This window comes from Strix uralensis, chromosome 6 (genome assembly GCF_047716275.1).
Source record: "Strix uralensis isolate ZFMK-TIS-50842 chromosome 6, bStrUra1, whole genome shotgun sequence".
NCBI classification, from domain to species: Eukaryota; Metazoa; Chordata; class Aves; order Strigiformes; family Strigidae; genus Strix; species Strix uralensis.
In genome coordinates, this window is record NC_133977.1 from 28,956,205 (window position 1) to 28,973,425 (window position 17,221).

General features: G+C 46.9%; 2 protein-coding genes across 4 annotated transcripts in view; both read right to left on the reverse strand.

Annotated features, from left to right (window-relative positions):
• Window positions 1-7,724: 7,724 nt before the first annotated feature.
• On the reverse strand, window positions 7,725-11,314 carry RPL37A (ribosomal protein L37a). The gene is made up of 4 exons (XM_074873509.1): window positions 11,159-11,314; window positions 10,412-10,540; window positions 9,121-9,203; window positions 7,725-7,878 (listed from the first exon to the last, which is right to left on the reverse strand). The coding sequence occupies exons 1-4, from the start codon at window positions 11,159-11,161 to the stop codon at window positions 7,815-7,817; spliced, it is 279 nt and encodes a 92-aa protein (XP_074729610.1). The 5' UTR covers window positions 11,162-11,314; the 3' UTR covers window positions 7,725-7,814.
• A 3,520-nt stretch (window positions 11,315-14,834) lies between these two features.
• Window positions 14,835-17,221, reverse strand: part of SMARCAL1 (SNF2 related chromatin remodeling annealing helicase 1) — a 40,425-nt gene continuing 38,038 nt past the window's right edge. For 2 of the 3 annotated variants that reach the window (XM_074873506.1, XM_074873507.1), the window contains exons 16-17: window positions 16,304-16,400; window positions 14,835-15,929 (exon numbers count right to left, since the gene is read on the reverse strand). In XM_074873506.1, coding sequence (XP_074729607.1) covers window positions 15,723-15,929; window positions 16,304-16,400 — 304 coding nt within the window. In that variant the 3' untranslated portion in view covers window positions 14,835-15,722. The other variant, XM_074873508.1, reaches the window with a different exon arrangement.

Genomic DNA, 17,221 nt, shown 5'->3' on the forward strand with positions numbered 1-17,221 from the left:
GCCACAGCAGAGATGATGAGGGCAGATCCAACCTGTTTTGCCTCCTGAGAAATCAGGTGGAGGCATGCTGCCAGCAAAGCCCCAGACGTGCAGGCTGCACACCGGGAAGCTCAGACACTTTCCCACAGCGACACTGCTCACACTCTGGGTCAGGAGGTGAGTAAGAGAGGACAAGAGAAGAAACAAGAGGTGGGCAAAGGTCGAGGGAAAGTCCATCCTTTGGCTCTCCCAATGCTTATGCAAGATTGTCGCCAGTGAAGCTCAAGGGAGGTTTGTAGCCTGACATCAATGGATGACAGAGTCCTAGGAGAAGGTTTCTTTTAGGGAGACACTGGGGTTTCAGCGATGCTGCACTGGCTTCTCCCCACCTTCTTTGCTTTGACAGTTTCAGATGCCAGAGCAGCACTGCACTTCGGCTGGGGCAGAGGGAAAGAAGCAGCCCAGGCCTGAAGCTCTAATCTGCAGATTTGCTGGTCCCTGCCTGGCTGGAGGCACCAGCTCCAGGGCTGCTTCTACACCAGTATAAGCACTGGGGAGAAAACAAAAGGGGAGCACGACAGCCTCATTCATTTGCTAATAGACTACTGAAAGAAAGACATCACATCTACAATTGCTATGCAAGGATACAGTCCAACTTGCTAAAAAAAGAAGAAAAAGCAAGACAGGGCAAGAGAGGAGAGGAAATGGATTAGGTTTTCCAGAAGCACCCCAAAATCCACACTTTCAACTCAACAGAAGCCCCAGGAGGCTGAGCAGGGCAGTGACACCAAACTGTTGAACACCAAACAAGCACTTTTTTCAGCTCTGGTTAGAAAAAACCTTTCTTGCAGAGCTGCCATAGTTCATATGCTCAGAGCAACAGTGTACAGAAAGGAGAAGGGTTGGGATTTTTTGGGAAGAGAGGTGGAAAAAAAAAAAAGAGCACAAACCCTGCACTGGGAAAGCCACACCGATGAGCTTGTTAACATTTGAAGAGACTGCTTGGCGTGATTCCTTACACAGATTCCTGCCAAGAATTTGCAAGAGGAAAGTATATTTAGCAATCCAAGGCATGCCAAAGCCTTGTCAAGAGAAAAAAAAAAACATTTTGAATATGTGGAATAGCAATTAGACATTTTCTAAGCAGCCATTTTCAAAATGCATCCAGGCATCTAATAAGGGCACCTGAGGCATATCCACAACTCCGCCACACTCCATGCCTCAAAAGCTAAGGATCGAATACTCGGAGGAAGGATATGTTACTGATGGCAACTGCCCACTTCCAGAGCACTGGGGCCGGTTTCTCTGTCACCCATAGCCACTGGAAATACACAGTCTCATGCCACTGCATATCACTTTGTAGCATTCTTTAAGGAATCATTTCTCCAAGAAAAGGTGTGAGCCACTATGCATAGCTGGGAAGCAGGGAGGTGGTGCCTGCCCACTTCTTTCATGGGAGCTGGACCACCAGCTCTGCAATGCTCTGTTTCCCCAAGTGGAGCTGCTTAACATCCAGGTGAGATGAGCAGCTGGTGGAAGCAAGGACAATATGTAAAATCAGATGGTGACTTGCAGCCCATTGAAGAGGTGCTCACATCATACCCCAACTCTGGTTGATTCTCTCATTGTCCAACATTCTGAGCTGCAAAGCCAGCAATAAACTTAACCACTAAACTTCCTTTCTTTGTAGGGAGAGACCTAGAAAATCGTCCCAGGACAGGGTATATCTGCCCCAGGCAGGCGACTCACCTACATTTGGTCACTCTTGTTTCTGAAGTGCTGTTGGGAATCTTCCTGGGATGCAGCATGGGGGAAGAGGCATGAAGGAACTCAGGAAGGCAATGGGCAGGCCTTGACTGTGCATGAGGATGAAGGCAGCTGACTGTGCAGTAAGGCCAAGACATTTGTTCATGGAAGTTAGAAATCACACTGAGATATGCTCCTTAAAACATGGTGCCCATCATTTATAATTGTCAGGCTATGTTACAGTCAAATCCGTAAGAAAGACACAAAGCCAGAAGAGAGCACCTGCACATGGCCTGAGTTCACACCACCTTTAAGTCAGGACACAGAAGGGACAACCAATGCCTGCGGCTGGCGTTTCTCATCCCCGTGAGCCCTAAGCCCCAACAGTCTTTAATATGTGGCATAACAAACGCAAAAGGTGCCCCCAGGGCTTAGTATCATGATCCCCTACAGACCAAACAGGCTGTTAGTGAGCAGGAGGAGCAGGAAGTGCAAATGGGGTAAAGCCAAAGAAATTATTTTCTTTTGGAAACAGGTAAATGCTTAACAGAGAAATCAGAATGAGGATAGTTGCCCTGAGCTTTTTCAGCTTTTGGTTTCCAAGTTCCTTTGGGCTCCTGAAACACCTTTGTGCACCTGAAATTCCACTTTGATTACAGCCACCATCCCCTTGGGTTATATCCTTGATCCTGAAAAAAAATCCCATGGGACTGACAGATTGCTCTGAGAAAGCACCTGCTTTCTCACCTGCTCTTGAAAAGCAATGAAGATCAATCAGCCTGCTCAGCCACATCTACAGAACATTCAGTCAGATTCAAAGTCTTCTTCAAAGTCAAACCCCCTCCAATTCCCATAGCTGTAGCAATCCAGATGGGTCAGACACTACGGTAAGCTCACACCCTCCAAGACAGGTGCCAGCACTTTGCTCTCTGCTTCTACAGCGTCTAAGACAATTCTGTCCAAGTTCCTGACTAAGGCTCAACAAGTATGTTGAAAGTAGTAAGTAAAATTGCTAAAAATTCCTGTTTTCACCCTACTTCCCAGAGGAAACAACAAATTTTGAGGATCACCTGGCCAAATCACATAGTTGTTAATACAACAAATACTCCTAGGATATATACAAGGTTTGGATAGAGCAATGACACAAATTCAGCTCTGTTAGAGGTGACAACCTGTCTCCAACCTCCCCGTTCCTATTTCTACCTCCTGATCTCTTTTGACACAGACTCCTGTTTCAGCCTAAAATCACCATCATGGTCTGTTTTAGGGGGGAAGCATGAAACGCTGAGCTAAGAAGCTATAGTAGGTGTACAGGTGAGCAGAGCCTTTCTTCTGGATGGGAGGGGAAGCTGAGAAGATGCAGCCAAGCCGCAGCCTTGCAACACTGAGGAGCAGAGCGGCAGTGTCGCCCGCTGGCCGCTCGCAGCATTGCCACCTGACAGTGCTCTGACCACAGCATCTTTCCTCCTTCCTGCCCTCTCCACCTTCCTCCCTGCTCTGACTTTGAGGAAACATGCGGAATTGGCAGCCCTGGAGTTCGCCAGCACAAAACGCCTCTGGCCTCTGCTGAGGAGCAGGCCAGGGTACCACGGTGCTTTTGGGGGAACACAAACAGCCCAAGAGCTCTGCGGGCACAGCCCATGCAGGGATGCAGATAGGACCACACAGCCCAGATCAAAAAAATCATCTCACATCCTGATCTTCTCTTCCTGTTTCCACCCTCTTTCTACCCAGCTTTCACCCTCCGCAAATAGTGATCCCAAAGGTAATTAATAACTTCCTCAGCAGGAATAGAAGTCACCTTAAGTAAGATACCTGTGCAATCACCCTGGGATATCAACATAACGAAACATATCCTCTGCACCCGTTAATGAATGGCTACTTCATAGCAGTTGAGTGAGCTTTAATCAGAAACCCGTACTTTAATTACAACCTCTGCATTAATGAAGAAAGCACAGGGGTGTGCAGTCATATCTCAGCAACCAGAACCAGGACGTAAGAGGGACATGGAAGCGTGACCCAAGCACACTGAGTCAAGAATAAAAGGCCATATGCAGAACAACACTATCCTGCTTGTAAAGGCAGCAAGAGCTGGTAACACATACCTCCACACAGCAGCTGTCACAGCCAGCTACAAGCCTTGGAGACAGCAGGTAAATCCAAATTTGCCAGGAGCACGCTCTTGCTTGCCACTTACATCTGGTTTTAGCAGCTCAAGAAGTTCAGAGAGAAGGGCATGTTTAACCAGGGGACACCTGCAGCTGTTCCAAGGACTGAGCAGTACTTTTTTCTGGCAGATCACTGAGGCATAGCAGTGACTTTCCTGTGGCAGATGAGCCATATCCATGGCTCCTGTATCACTGCAGACCCCTGTGAAGTTTTGCTCCAGTGGGAACACCTCATGCAGGTGGTGCTGGAGTTTTGGACCTCTTCTGCAGCTTCACTGAAAACAGCATTTCCCCCTCCCATTCTCAAGTCCACCACACAGGAAGCTGGGCTGCTGTTTCTAAGCTGTCAGACCTCCCCTGCCGCAACTGGCTGCATGGTGCCTCCTTGTAGAAACACAGACCTCCACAGAGAAACCCAAGCCCCTCAGAGCCCCTTCTAGAGGCAGAGCTGTACAGCCACATCACCAGAGTAACCTCCCCCCAAGCACACTGAATGTTTTACCAACAAATGCTTTCACATGATGATGTAGAAAGCAAAGTAATCAGTGTTCACATGGTTTTATCACAATTTCCTAACTAAAGGGCTCACATGGAGACACCTTTAGCATGATGGAAGATGTCTTTATTTTGATGCAGTTTAAGAAGTGCTGTTGTTGCTCAGAAACCTCCTCAAAAGCTCTCTCCCAAGGTGATGCACAGATGCGTGGCCAATACCTGCCAAGCAAACTCATCTCCATGTGAGCTGGCAACTGGAGCAGCTGCCCCCATCAGCTTCACCCCTTTTCCTGAAGGTCCAAGCAGGACACAGAGCTGTTTCTGGATACCCAGTCTATACCAGCTCCCCAACCCTTCCTTCTCACTGAGGTTTCCCCAAAGGATGGCTCAGTTACCTGCAAAGCAGCTCCTGGGCCACAGCACTTCATAGACCTACATAGAAAGGCAAGACAAAGTCAGGGGCAGTGTCCCTTAATAAATTCACCGAGGCAGGTCAGCTGCTGTTTTTCAGGCGGCGGAGGTATCCTCACAGTAGCATAAGCAATCCTCACGCACCATTCACCCTGTCTTCAGTGGGAGCAGCAAACAGGAGAAAAGTTGGCTCTTTGAGCTGTTCCAGCTATCTGCACATCAGTATGCAAGGCATCCCCAAGGGAGCAGAAACATCTTAACTGAAAATAAAGTTCAAGGCAGCTTGGAGATGGCATCCTGAGAAAGCTGGTTAGCACAAACCAGGACCAGCAACAGCAGTACCCAGGACTAAGCTGGGAGGTCTGACAAGTACCTAGACAAAGCTGCTGTGGGCACGTCACGTAAGAAAAGCAGCAGCAAAAATGAGACAGAGTTGAGCTAAGAGTTGCTTGAAGTTTCGTCCATAACCCTGCTGTAACACACTCATGCAGAAGACCACGATGGTGTTCATCTACGTACACAGAAATAAGCCATTGCTTCTAAGGAGAGTCACCCACTGCCACCTCTACTTCAAGCCTGTCACACACTCTTTCACCCCACACACAAGGTGTGTCAATGGCAGTGATCTCCCTCTCCTGGAAAGCAGATTGTCTGAGTCCCAGGGAATGACCCTCATCACTGTTGGGAGATGACACGAAGGATGGTAGGTTGGTATGAATGACAGTGAATACCTGAATATATTAATTTACTTTAGTAAGGGAAGTTTAGAGCACTGAAAAAAAAAAAAAAAGGTTTAGGAAACAACTTCAGGGACACTGCAGTCAAACTTCTGAGCCACAGACTTTTTGCAGCTTGGGAAAAGGTGCCTACTTAGGTCCAGTTCTGAATCTATCTTTCAGAGATGTCAGGCTCATTAATGACATTATTACTGTAGCTCATCACCACCCAAATCCATTTAAAGCTTAAGTTGGAGCAAGAGCAAGCAACTGCTATACTACCTGCTTACTATTCTTCCTCCAGGAGCTATCTATTACCAAGACTTGTTTTCTGACCTTGTTCTGACCTTTCTGTATTGTTAAGGATGGGAGAGGTGCTGCAGTCACCAAAACACCCAGACAAAACCAAACCTCAAACCAAATTGAAACACACCTGAAAAACAGACCATAAAAAATGTTCCAGCATCTTGACAGTCTAAAGGGATGATTTGGAGGCAGTTATTAACTCAAACAGCAGCTTTTCCTCCAAGACAAATGTCCCAGCAGTTGGCTCAACATGAAAATTCATTGTTGTAACTCAGTACAGACTAGGCAAGTTGAACATACAGAATTGGGAGCCTGCTATGGGACCCCAGAAGCCATAGGGAGCATTCAGGTGGACTAAACCTTGAGATCTGCAGACAGCAGAACAAATTTCAGGCTGCAATACGCATGCATCCGTAGCTGGTGCTGTAAAATTAGTAGCACCAGCCAGCAACAGAGGATGACAGCTGGTCTTTAACCATTCCAATCTCTGCCCCCAAACCAGTCAGGATGCTCTTTTTCTCTCCACCTTGCAGCACACGCCCTACTACCCTGAGCCCTCCTCAAAGTCAAATAGGAAGAGGCAGAGTGATGTTCTCCATGTTCTCTCCTCCCCCCTTACATCTGTTCATTCCTCCACTCATGGAGCTCTACACTATTCCTCAAAGCACAGACATGAAGGACATATCAAGATGAGCCAGGCTTCTTCAAGCTATTTAAGCTTTCCTCAGATTCACCCCAGTGCATTCAAGCAACAAAGTATGCAATTAACTGGAAAGGAAAAGTGGTTTTTAATGGATTCACCAGTAACAAGAGCCACTCAACTACTGGATAGCACTACTAATGTCTCCATACATACCTATACAGTACAGAGCATTGTGCTTGCGTGGCAAGGTTTTGGTAACAGAGGGACTACAGGAGAAGCTTCTGTGAGAAGCTGATAGAAGCTTCCCCTATGTCCAACAGAGCCAATGGCAGCCGGCTCTAAGACAGACCCGCCGCCGGCCAAGGCCGAGCCCATCAGCAACAGTGGTAGCGCCTCTGGGATAACATGTTTAAGGGGATAAAGACTATGGTGAGCCAGGCTGTGCCCTGCACCCATGGAGGTCCATGGCAGAGCAGATCTCCACCTGCAGCCCAGGGAGGACCCCACACCAGAGTAGGCGATGCCCAAAGGGGCTGTGACCCCATGAGAAGCCCACGCTGGAGCAGGCTCCTGGCAGGACCTGTGGACCCATGGAGAGAGGAGCCCACGCTGGAACAGGTTTGCTGGCAGCACTTGTGACCCTGTGGGGGACCCGCGCTGGAGCAGCCTGTTCCTGAAGGACTGCACCCTGTGGGAGGGACCCATACTGGAGCAGTTCGTGAAGAACAGCAGCCTGTGGGAAGGACCCATGTTGGAGAAGTTCATGGAGAACGGTCTCCTGTGGGAGGGACCCCACACTGGAGCAGGGGAAGAGTGTGAAGAGTCCTATCCCTGAGGAGGAAGCAGCAGCAGAAACAACATGTGATGAACTGACTGTGACCCCCATTCCCTGGCCCCCTGCACCCCTGTGCGGGAGGAGGCAGAGAAAATCTGGAGTGAAGTTGAGCCTGGGAAGGAGGGAGGAGAGGGGAAGGTATTTTTAAGATTTGTTTTTATTTCTCATTATCCTACTCTGATTTGATTGGTAATGAATTAAACTAATTTCGCCACGTTGAGTCTGTTTTGCCCATGACGGTAACTGGTGAGTGACCTCTCGCTGTCCTTATCTTGTCCCATGAACCTTTCATTATATTTTCTCCCTGCTGTCCAGCTGAGCAGGGGAGCGACAGAACAGCTTTGGTGGGCACCTGACATCCAGCCAGCATCAACCCACCACATACAGCAAGACAGACAGGACTTTTTGCAGAAAGACGAACATGATTCCACTCCGTTATCACCTTTTTATTGTTGAAAGGACTGATCTTGACAGTGGGGAAAAAAAGGGTGTTTCACAAGAACAGGAAGCAGCTTCTACTGGTCTTTCAATTCCTTCAGTCTTCTGATTGCAGATTTGACTGTCACTGCAGAGGTGGTACTGGAAGAAGAAGCAGAGTCATTTGCACGTGGCAGCAGAACAACCCATGCCACTTATTTTTTTGAGAAAGCACTAATCATTTCAAATAGTTATCGCCTGATTGCATTGTCAACAGGAGGCTAATTCCACTTTGATTTTCATGACAACAAAGCATAGGCCTTTGACTACAGAGGCACATGCAACTTCACAAGCTACATCCCAACCCAAATTACCCAGTCACGCATCGACTACGTGCACAAGCACGTGGGCTCAGACTCCCAGCGACTGTTAGGCATGGGGCAACAGTGTCTCCTACCAGAACTGGGCGGGGGGAAAGAAGAGTAAAGAAAGGGAGTAAGCAAGGGCACCATCACAATAAGAATGATCAGGATTCAATGCTTTTAAAACAAAAGCAAAACATGGAAATAATTCTTCTTGGAGTAAATCTGGTTTTGCCTATTGTATCTGTCTCTGAACTGAAAAGTCAGGGGTAGTAACGACAAAAAAAAAAATGCTGCTTAGGCTTTGAAAGAAGAGGTAAGAGTTCCCTTACACAATTAAGATTTTTATACAGTCAAAAGAATCAGGAACAGAAAAATAATCCCTAGGTCAGCGGCATAATTTATTAGCTGCTGAAGCTCTTTTTAGATTAGGTCAGAGGAACATCTGTCAGGTATTTTCCATACGGATGACTTCACCCTGAGATGGCTGCATGAACCAGGCATCCTCTGCTCCTTTTCTACCAACATCACCAAAAAACTGGCCCAAGCATAATACCTCATACAAGCAACAACTGTAGCTCACATCTCCAGTCAGAAATGCTACTACAAGGCACAAAAGAGACTACTTAATTAAAAATATTAGTTTCAACATTTGCAGATGTTTCAATTTCTTTATTTGAAGTTTGGAAAAAGATGCAGAGCTCATTTTTGAAGAAAAAAAATAAACCTGCTTTGGTAAAAGTCCAGAGAGATAAAGAAATTTTGGAGGGACCCACCAAAACCAGCAGCAGTAATATGATGGATAAAATGCAATATTCTCAGCAGCTGCACGTGCAGATACTGGAAAAAACAGTAATCAAATCCAATCTGACCCATTCCAATCAAACTTTAATAATGCAGGCAAAAAAACCCCACATATCACTAACTCAAGACACATCTACTTAACATTTGATTTAGTAGGTAAAAATCAAAAATAAAAAAGCTGTATTATGCCTCAGCTAAGTGGGAATAAATGCTGACAGGAGCTTCTTCATGTCCTTACTTGTAAGTCCAGGCGCCACCAGCAACTGTCTTCATGCAGGATCCACAGTGCCAGATACCCACAGCCTTCCTCTTCATTTTGGTCTGCAATAAAAGAAAAATGAAAAAAAAAGAAATGCACTTTCCATTACCTGAAAAAGTCAAACAACAAACTTCAGACAAGGACTTCAGCATCACACCACAGAATTACCTATAGTAACTATACGCCTACTTAAGACAGGCAAGGATCAGGGAATGTTTTTATTCAGATTCTTCAGAACAGAGAGTCCTTCTGATAAAGTGGGTCATTTCTAAGCATGTCATCAAGAATTCAGCTCTTTCTGAAGCAGAAAAATAGTAAGGAGTAACACTGGTCATAATAACGGATATTCTCACCTGCTCTGATGACCAATGGAACACTGCTGTTACTAGTGCTCCCTGGACATCCCAAGATTGCTCTAAACCAGACCCCTCTGAAGAGCATCCAAACACTGAGTAGTGGGTGCTGAACCCCCTTCCCCTGGGCAAGTCTCCATCACCTTGCAAAGTTGACAATGGGTTTGCCTAGACCTATATTGGATTTAGACAGCTCTGCAAATGGAGTTATCAACGTTCTCACTTCACATGACAAAGATGCTGAATATAAAAAACACAGATGGAAATCTCTTTAAATTTCCAGTCACTTAAAGATACCTACTTTACAGATATCAATAAAAATTATCTTGGCAAAGCGTAAGCCAATGGGTCTCTCAAACTGCCAAAAACCAGATTTAAGAGTGAATTTTGATTATGTACACAAGCAGGTAAGATTACTTCTTATCAGAAATTCTTCCCCATCCAGAGTTATACAGCACACAAATACAAATAAGCAACTGCAATCAAAAGTTTTAAGTGTGAAAAGCAAGCTCTCTTCCTCCTCCAGATAAGCTGTAAATTTACTGAAGGGAAAAAAAAAAGCCCAAGTCATACCTTAATTATCAGAGTAACAAGTGTTTTTTTAATTCTGTTAAGTATTTTTATTAGATGCCTAAAACATATAGTATGGCAACATTTCTCACTATTTGTGTAATGAAATATAAGTTATGTTTGTTTTCATTTAACTACCACTAAACACAGACACGAAATGTCTACTAACTCTTTTTATTTTATAAGGGAATCCGAGAGTAGCCTAAAGCTCACAATAAACTAATCACTGTCTCAAAATGAATCGAGTTATCTCTTTAGCAGAAAAACTACCAAAGCATCAAACTGCATTTCTAGCATCAATAACAAAACTATTTTTAAAGACTTTTTTAGGGAAGGCAGTTTCTCACCTTGCCACAGAAGGAGCAGGTATACTTGGCGTGCTGGCTAATTTCAATCTTTTTCACCATTTTCCTAAGCGACGCACCGTAACGGGTACCATATTTACCCACAATCCCAACCTTCTTGGTGCGCTTAGCCTGTCGGGAGGCAAAGCAGAGTTAAGTTTCAGAGTAAGTCGCCATCTCCTCGGCTGCTCCCCTCTCCTGACAGGGCCGCAGAGCGCTCAGCACCCAAAGCGGCGCTGCAGCCGCCCAACGCCTCTCCCCGACGTTGTAACTCGGGTGCTAGTGCCGAAACGGCGGGAGGCTCAGGCTGCTGCAGCCGTCCAGCTTCTCCCGGGGCACTCCGGGCAGAAGGCCGCACTCCGGCAGCCAACACCGAGCAGAGCCACCTCCCTCCCCAGGGCCAGCCCGCTCCCGCACGAAACCCCGCAGCCGGCAAAGCCACTCCCCAGGCACCGCCACCCCCTTACCGCGGCGAACCCGGGCCCGGCCTCCTCCTGGGACGCCTATTCGGCCTTCCAGAGACGCCCCCCAGCCCCGCTCGGGCTACCGTTCCCCTCACTCGGGCCACCCAGCGCGGGCCCTGCTCGGGGGCAGAGCCTACACAGGGCCCCGGCCCGCCCCGCAGGCCCTCCCGGGCCGTGCCCTGCCCGCAGCGGGCTCCGCACAGCCCCTCGCCGTGCCCCTCAGCCCCAGAGCGGCGGCCCCGGGGCGATGGCGGCGGATGGGCCGCGGCGCCCCAGCCCCACTCACCATCTTCCTGCCCGGCGCCGACGCGGAGAGGGGGAAGTGCCCTGCGCAGGCGCAGTAGGAGTCGTCGCCGCCGGAAGTGAGGGCTAGAGGCGACGGGACGTAGAGCGGATGGGACGCGGCCTGCGCCTCTCTGCGCCGTGGCGGGGCGTAGCTCTGTGGTCGCGCTGTATATCCTGTACGTTCATCCCACGACAGCAGGGTTAGCTAAAGCCTAAAGCAGCAAAGCGGAACGCAGTTGGAACTTGATGTTGGAAGATGCCTCCTCGCTCAGGAAGCGCCGTGTATCAGTGTGAAACCCAAGAGGTACATCAGTTCCAGCAGCGCCGACGGGAGATGTAGTGCGACAGCTCAGGTTCCTGGATTTCCACCCAAGGATGTCAGACCAGGAAAGGAGATGGAGCAGTTACATTCACTCACCTCATATTTAACGAGAATAAGTAGTAAGTAGATGTCAGAATTAAAAAAGGAACAGCAAACCGGACTAGGAGTTCCAGAAGGGGTAAAAAAAATAATAATTAAAATCAACGAGGATTAATTCTAATCTTAAAACATACCTGCCCTAAACCCAGATGTTTCAATATAACCTGATCAGGTGCCACCATGGCATCTACCTGATTTCTTGGGGTCATCCAGTGTTGAGACAACGAGCCATAAAAGCCACCGTGTGCTGCTGCGGAGTTGGATGCCCAGGGCACCCGAGCTGCCTCTGCCACCACCAGCACCACAGCGTGGGGCCAGGACCTGGGAGGGCTCCTGCATGGCCCAGACCGCGCCTGGGTAAGCAAAACATGTACCAATGCCGCTGAGCCATACTGGGATTAGCAACCCATTAACCTCCATTAAGAAATGTGATCTGGTTAGTTTTTAATGCGCAGATCCGGCTGCAGGTCATCCCCTCCCATCAGGAAAAACTGTCCCTGCACACTTTTTGCAGGTGCCTTTCCTCCCATGACAGCCCCATACCCACCCCAGCTGCCTCAACCCACAACAGCCTTCCTCTTCATTTGCAGTCTATTTAATTAATAGGGAATTAATGACTAGAGAACACCCTGCCACTGGTTAGCCTTTCCCTGGCTGGGGTCTATACTTTCAGAGATGCACATGGAGAGATGCCACATCATCTCTCGGCTCTTGCTCTTTGAGGGTTTGAACATTCATATTTTTAACTCCCTCTGTCCTGGGAGGCACCCTGTTCCCCAGTCATCCCTGCAAGCGCTCCTCCTGGACAAGCAGGTCTCGTGGGAGCTGGTGGGCCAGAGCCCTGTTGCAGGCGAGGACTGAGCAGGGCTTTAGGCAACAGTATTTATATCTCCCTCTGCTGAGTCAAAATCTCATTTGATATACCCTTGGAATATATTTGCCCTTTTCAGATCCTCATTGTAATGATGACTCATAGAATACATCTTTGATACCAATGTATTAAAAAAAAAAAGTTCCTTTGGCTGCTTTGTGACTATCTGGTTAAAAAAATAATAAAAATTGTCAGACAACACATCCAGGACAGAGGATTTACTGCTGTTCTCCAGTCTGTATCTCCGGAGTTAGTTTGCTGTGACAGCAACAGTACGTGGTCATATGCTTCATCTACCAGTCTTACAGACAGCTCCGCCGCCAACCAAACCCAGCCCCCTCAGATGGCAGCCATTCCCAGCACTGCCAAAATAAACGTGCGTTTCCAAGTGACTGAGAAGATGGATGGATGCAGACAGGCCAACACAGCTCCAAAAGCCTTGCCTTGACAGTCTACCACCTTCAACTCTTCTGCACGTCCCAGGCTGGCCAGCTTCGTGTACTGAAGATGTAGTTTGAACTGGTCCATTTTATTGCTCAGGTATTTTTACCTGTTGTTTGGCACCCTTCCTGAAAACATGCCTTTCTCTAACATGGGTGGGAACACAGACACAGGTGTACAAGCAGGCATCCAGTTGCAGTAAGATGCTCCAAGATGGGTCCTTCCCTTTACTGGGCTTCAGATAATGCCAAAAAGTTACAGCTGTACCATTTTCCATGAGCAGGTGTAAAAGTCCCCAAGAGCCCTGCCTAGGGCTCTCACCAGCAACCTGCACACTACCTTCTCATCAGCAAGCCTTGGAGATCCTGTCTGAGACTGCTGGCAGCTTCCCAGCCAGCTCATCACATTCATGACAGACCAATGGTGTAGTTGGGCTAAGGCCTGCACAGTCTTTCCACTCCCTTGATGTAATGACTAAAAGCACTTTCCTGCAAGATTCTTCTCCCCTTTTTCATCTAGTAAGGATAAAGTGAACCTCAAGTGTACCTGAAGAGCTTTTTTAACTCTGCAGCAAACCAGATGAGATTTTAGGAGTCCTAACAAATAAAGAGTACATCTAGCATTCCCCTAACAGGTCTGGGATTTATCAATACATAGATAACATAAATTGAGTTTGAGAAGCAGAATTCTCCAAGGGTACTTTCAGCAGGTTTCAGAAAAATAGAGTTTTGACATAGCTGTAGCTTTACAAGGAGGAAGAGAATTACTCCTATAGGAGATGACAATATGGGTATACAAATAATGTCTTCCATATTCTTTTTCAGTAGGCAGACAGCAACATTTCTCACCCCTTACACAGAGCAACCCTCTGCAAGTAGAAAGATCATGTGTCCTAGAAACAGATTAAATACTCTGTGTTCAAGACAACAGACATTTAAAAATGTCAAAAAGTGTGTATTTGTCTCCTGGCCAGCTGTTGGAGCAAGAGAAATGATGTTTAGCTCTCAGCCTTACTCCTCTTCACTTGCACACACACCAAAGCACCTTCTGAAGTCATGAATGAAAAGCAAGTCTCCACCCAGCACAATTGTATACGCAGCCTGTAGGGCATTTCCATGACAACACTTGCTGAAAATGGGATAATCAAACCCTTTGATACAGGAAAAAATACCCCAGTTATTATCAGGTTGATGTTGTAGCACAAGCTTCTTCCTCCTTGACCATAGAAGAGAGGTCTTTTTGTCAGTGTCTGGTATCTGCACACAGCCAAGCACGCTGCCTGCACAGCATGTTAGCTCCTGGCCTCCAGAAGCTAAATGTAAGCCTTCTGTTTGCTTTTCCCCCACTCTTCTCTACAGATTAGGGCTGTAAAACAGAGCTAACTGGTACCTCTGAACTTATATCTTCTCCTGTACTCCCTGGTCATATTTGCTAGCCCATTTCCAAGTATTTCTAGTACTAATGCCAGAAGTGTGGAAGACATTAACTTAAAGAAACAAAGAGTGGGTTTTGCTCAGGCAGTACCAAAGCTGGGAGTTCAAGTCTCCCAGTTCACAGGGCTGAGAGCATGATCAAGACTACCACAAATTGAAAACAGCATTTTAATCACTGCATCAAGCAACAGTGCTGCTTTTGGCATTCTCAGTGTAACCCACACAGAGTTGTAATGGGAGCAAAGAACAGGTCCTAGGGAAGGAACCTAAATGTATTATGTAAGTAGCTCTGGATTCATCTACAAGCAAAGTATCATGGGAGTTTCCCTTTTGAAAGTTCGTGAGTTTTAGAAAGCACAAAAGAAAGTATCCCGAAAAAGGCCTATCTTTCAGCCATTGTAAATACTTAAAACCACTAATATTTCCACTGCATCATATATTTCTCAAGCTTAAGGACCAAGTTAGAGATGAAATTCTAATAGAAAAAGTACCAAAAGCTTGGGAACCATGATTTAAAACAACTTTTTATTTAAACAGCTTGGTCCAGAGCCAGTTTCTTACAAAACAAGCACAAAAATCTGCACATGTGCCCCTCCCCTCACTCATCTGTGGAAGTCAGCCTTGAGTCTTGAAGAAAACACCCCCTCCCCGCCTTTCCTGAGCAGCCAGGCTTAATCCCTGGCAGCCAAGCACAAGCTTCACCCTCCACTGACACAAGAAGCACTTGTCACAGAGCACATCCTAAGATTTAGCAGAGGATACCAGAGATCCATGTGCTCAGGCAGACACATGCCTAACAGGCACTACACACCTCCTGGCAGACAGTTGCACCACTTAGTTTCAAGGTACTGACTGTTCTGCACAGACAAAAGTCTGGGACTCTCCTCCTCTGCCCCACCCCCACAAAACATCAAGATCTGTCTGGATCTTTTCTCCTTACTGCCAAACTGAATACCAGAGAGCCAGTGTGTGACAAGGGCTAAATTTTGCCGGTGAACTGACTCCTATAAATACAGATTAAAATTCTTGGAGATGGAAGACTGATTGTTAGAAGCACTCTGCAGCTGCTGATAAGTTACTTTTTACAACAGTTCTGCTTTGTGGACAGTCAACCATTATCTGCTTTTTAAACAAAACAACTGTGGAAGCTGACATGATGAAACAAAGCAGCATGCTACCTGCCCATGGCCATTCAGTCATCAGCAAAACCAGGACTGCAAAACATGCAGGCTGCCAGGTGTGCACTGCTCATCTGTCACACTGTCAGATTGCCTTCTCATCCTTTGAGATGAAATGCACTAGACACACAAAAATTTAGTCTTTTATTTTCTAAAACTCAAAAAAATACTTGATTGCTTTTGGGTTTTTTAATAAAAAAAAATCTCTTTTGCTGTCATTGTTACACTTTAAAAAACTCCTCGATACGCCGCTTTTTGGGGGGACTCACTGAACACGTATTTCCTTCTGTATCTTGCAAGGCACTGCCAGAGTCAAACTCAGAGCAAGCATCAGCTGCCTCCAAAAGCAAAACTTCATCAGCATCATCCCTGTTCTCAGAGAAGGTCCTCTGGAAAAGGTCATAGATGGTCTTCTGCTTTGGATCTGGCTGAAAAATTAGAACAGACAGAATCTGCATACACATTGTCATATAAAACCAAAGTGAGCAACAGAAGGTGCTCCCCAATGCACATGTGTGTATATATTATATATCATACTTACACATAAATATATATATATTTCAGACAAATACATGCTATGGAGGCTATCAAGTCTCCTTTCATGCAGCAAGTTTGGGAACTCTCTGTGGAGAGTCCAAGTCAAGGCATAGATCCTGGGAGGGGTTGGAGAATCCAGTCTGTGGCATTAAAGGCAGAACAGGTGTAAGGTCAGCCTGACAATCACTTGCTAATCTGGATGTACACAAGCAAAAGCCCATTCACTGTCTCCTAGGGACCACTGATATTCTTTCAGGTCTATTACCTTAGGGCAGTAATTAGTGGATTCAGCTGTTTTGGAGAAATTGGTTTCTGAAAGACCAGCTTCTCCCAGCACTTTGATTTTCTCTTGAATCATTGGCCTAGGAGAGATAAACAGATATTAATGAAAGGAATCAAATACCATGCAAGGACACTGTGTAATTTAATACATGTAGATAAAAAAAAAAGATATAACAGGGTATAAAGATGGCTTTTCTACCAAAGTTTGCTCATTCCTTAACCTGTCCTGCTCTTGTTTATAACTGTATGCTGTCTTGGGATATCAATCAATCCAATTTAAATAAGTATCAATATGTATTGTATTTGCATGGCAAGGTTTTGGTAGCAGGAGGACTACAGGGGAGGCTTCTGTGAGAAGCTGATAGAAGCTTCCCCTTTATCCACAGAGCCAATGTCAGCCGGCTCTAAGACAGACCCGCTGCCGGCCAAGGCCGAGCCCATCAGCAACAGTGGTAGCGCCTCTGGGATAACATGTTTAAGGGGATAAAGACTATGGTGAGCCAGGCTGTGCCCTGCACCCATGGAGGTCCATAGCAGAGCAGATCTCCACCTGCAACCCAGGGAGGACCCCACACCAGAGTAGGCGATGCCCAAAGGGGCTGTGACCCCATGAGAAGCCCACGCTGGAGCAGGCTCCTGGCAGGACCTGTGGACCCATGGAGAGAGGAGCCCACGCTGGAACAGGTTTGCTGGCAGCACTTGTGACCCTGTGGGGGACCCGCGCTGGAGCAGTTCGTGAAGAACAGCAGCCTGTGGGAAGGACCCATATTGCAGAAGTTTGTGGAGGACTGTCTCCTGTGGGAGGGACCCCACACTGGAGCAGGGGAAGAGTGTGAAGAGTCCTATCCCTGAGGAGGAAGCAGCAGCAGAAACAACATGTGATGAACTGACTGTGACCCCC

What these genes read in the sequence shown, in the direction of transcription:
- RPL37A (XM_074873509.1), bottom strand. An exon ending in CCTGCTCCTTCTGTGGCAAG is followed by an intron (nt 9,204 to 10,411) that starts GTGAGAAACTGC and finishes CTTTTATTGCAG; the next exon opens with ACCAAAATGAAGAGGAAGGC. An exon ending in GGTGGCGCCTGGACTTACAA is followed by an intron (nt 7,879 to 9,120) that starts GTAAGGACATGA and finishes TTCTTCTTCCAG; the next exon opens with TACCACCTCTGCAGTGACAG.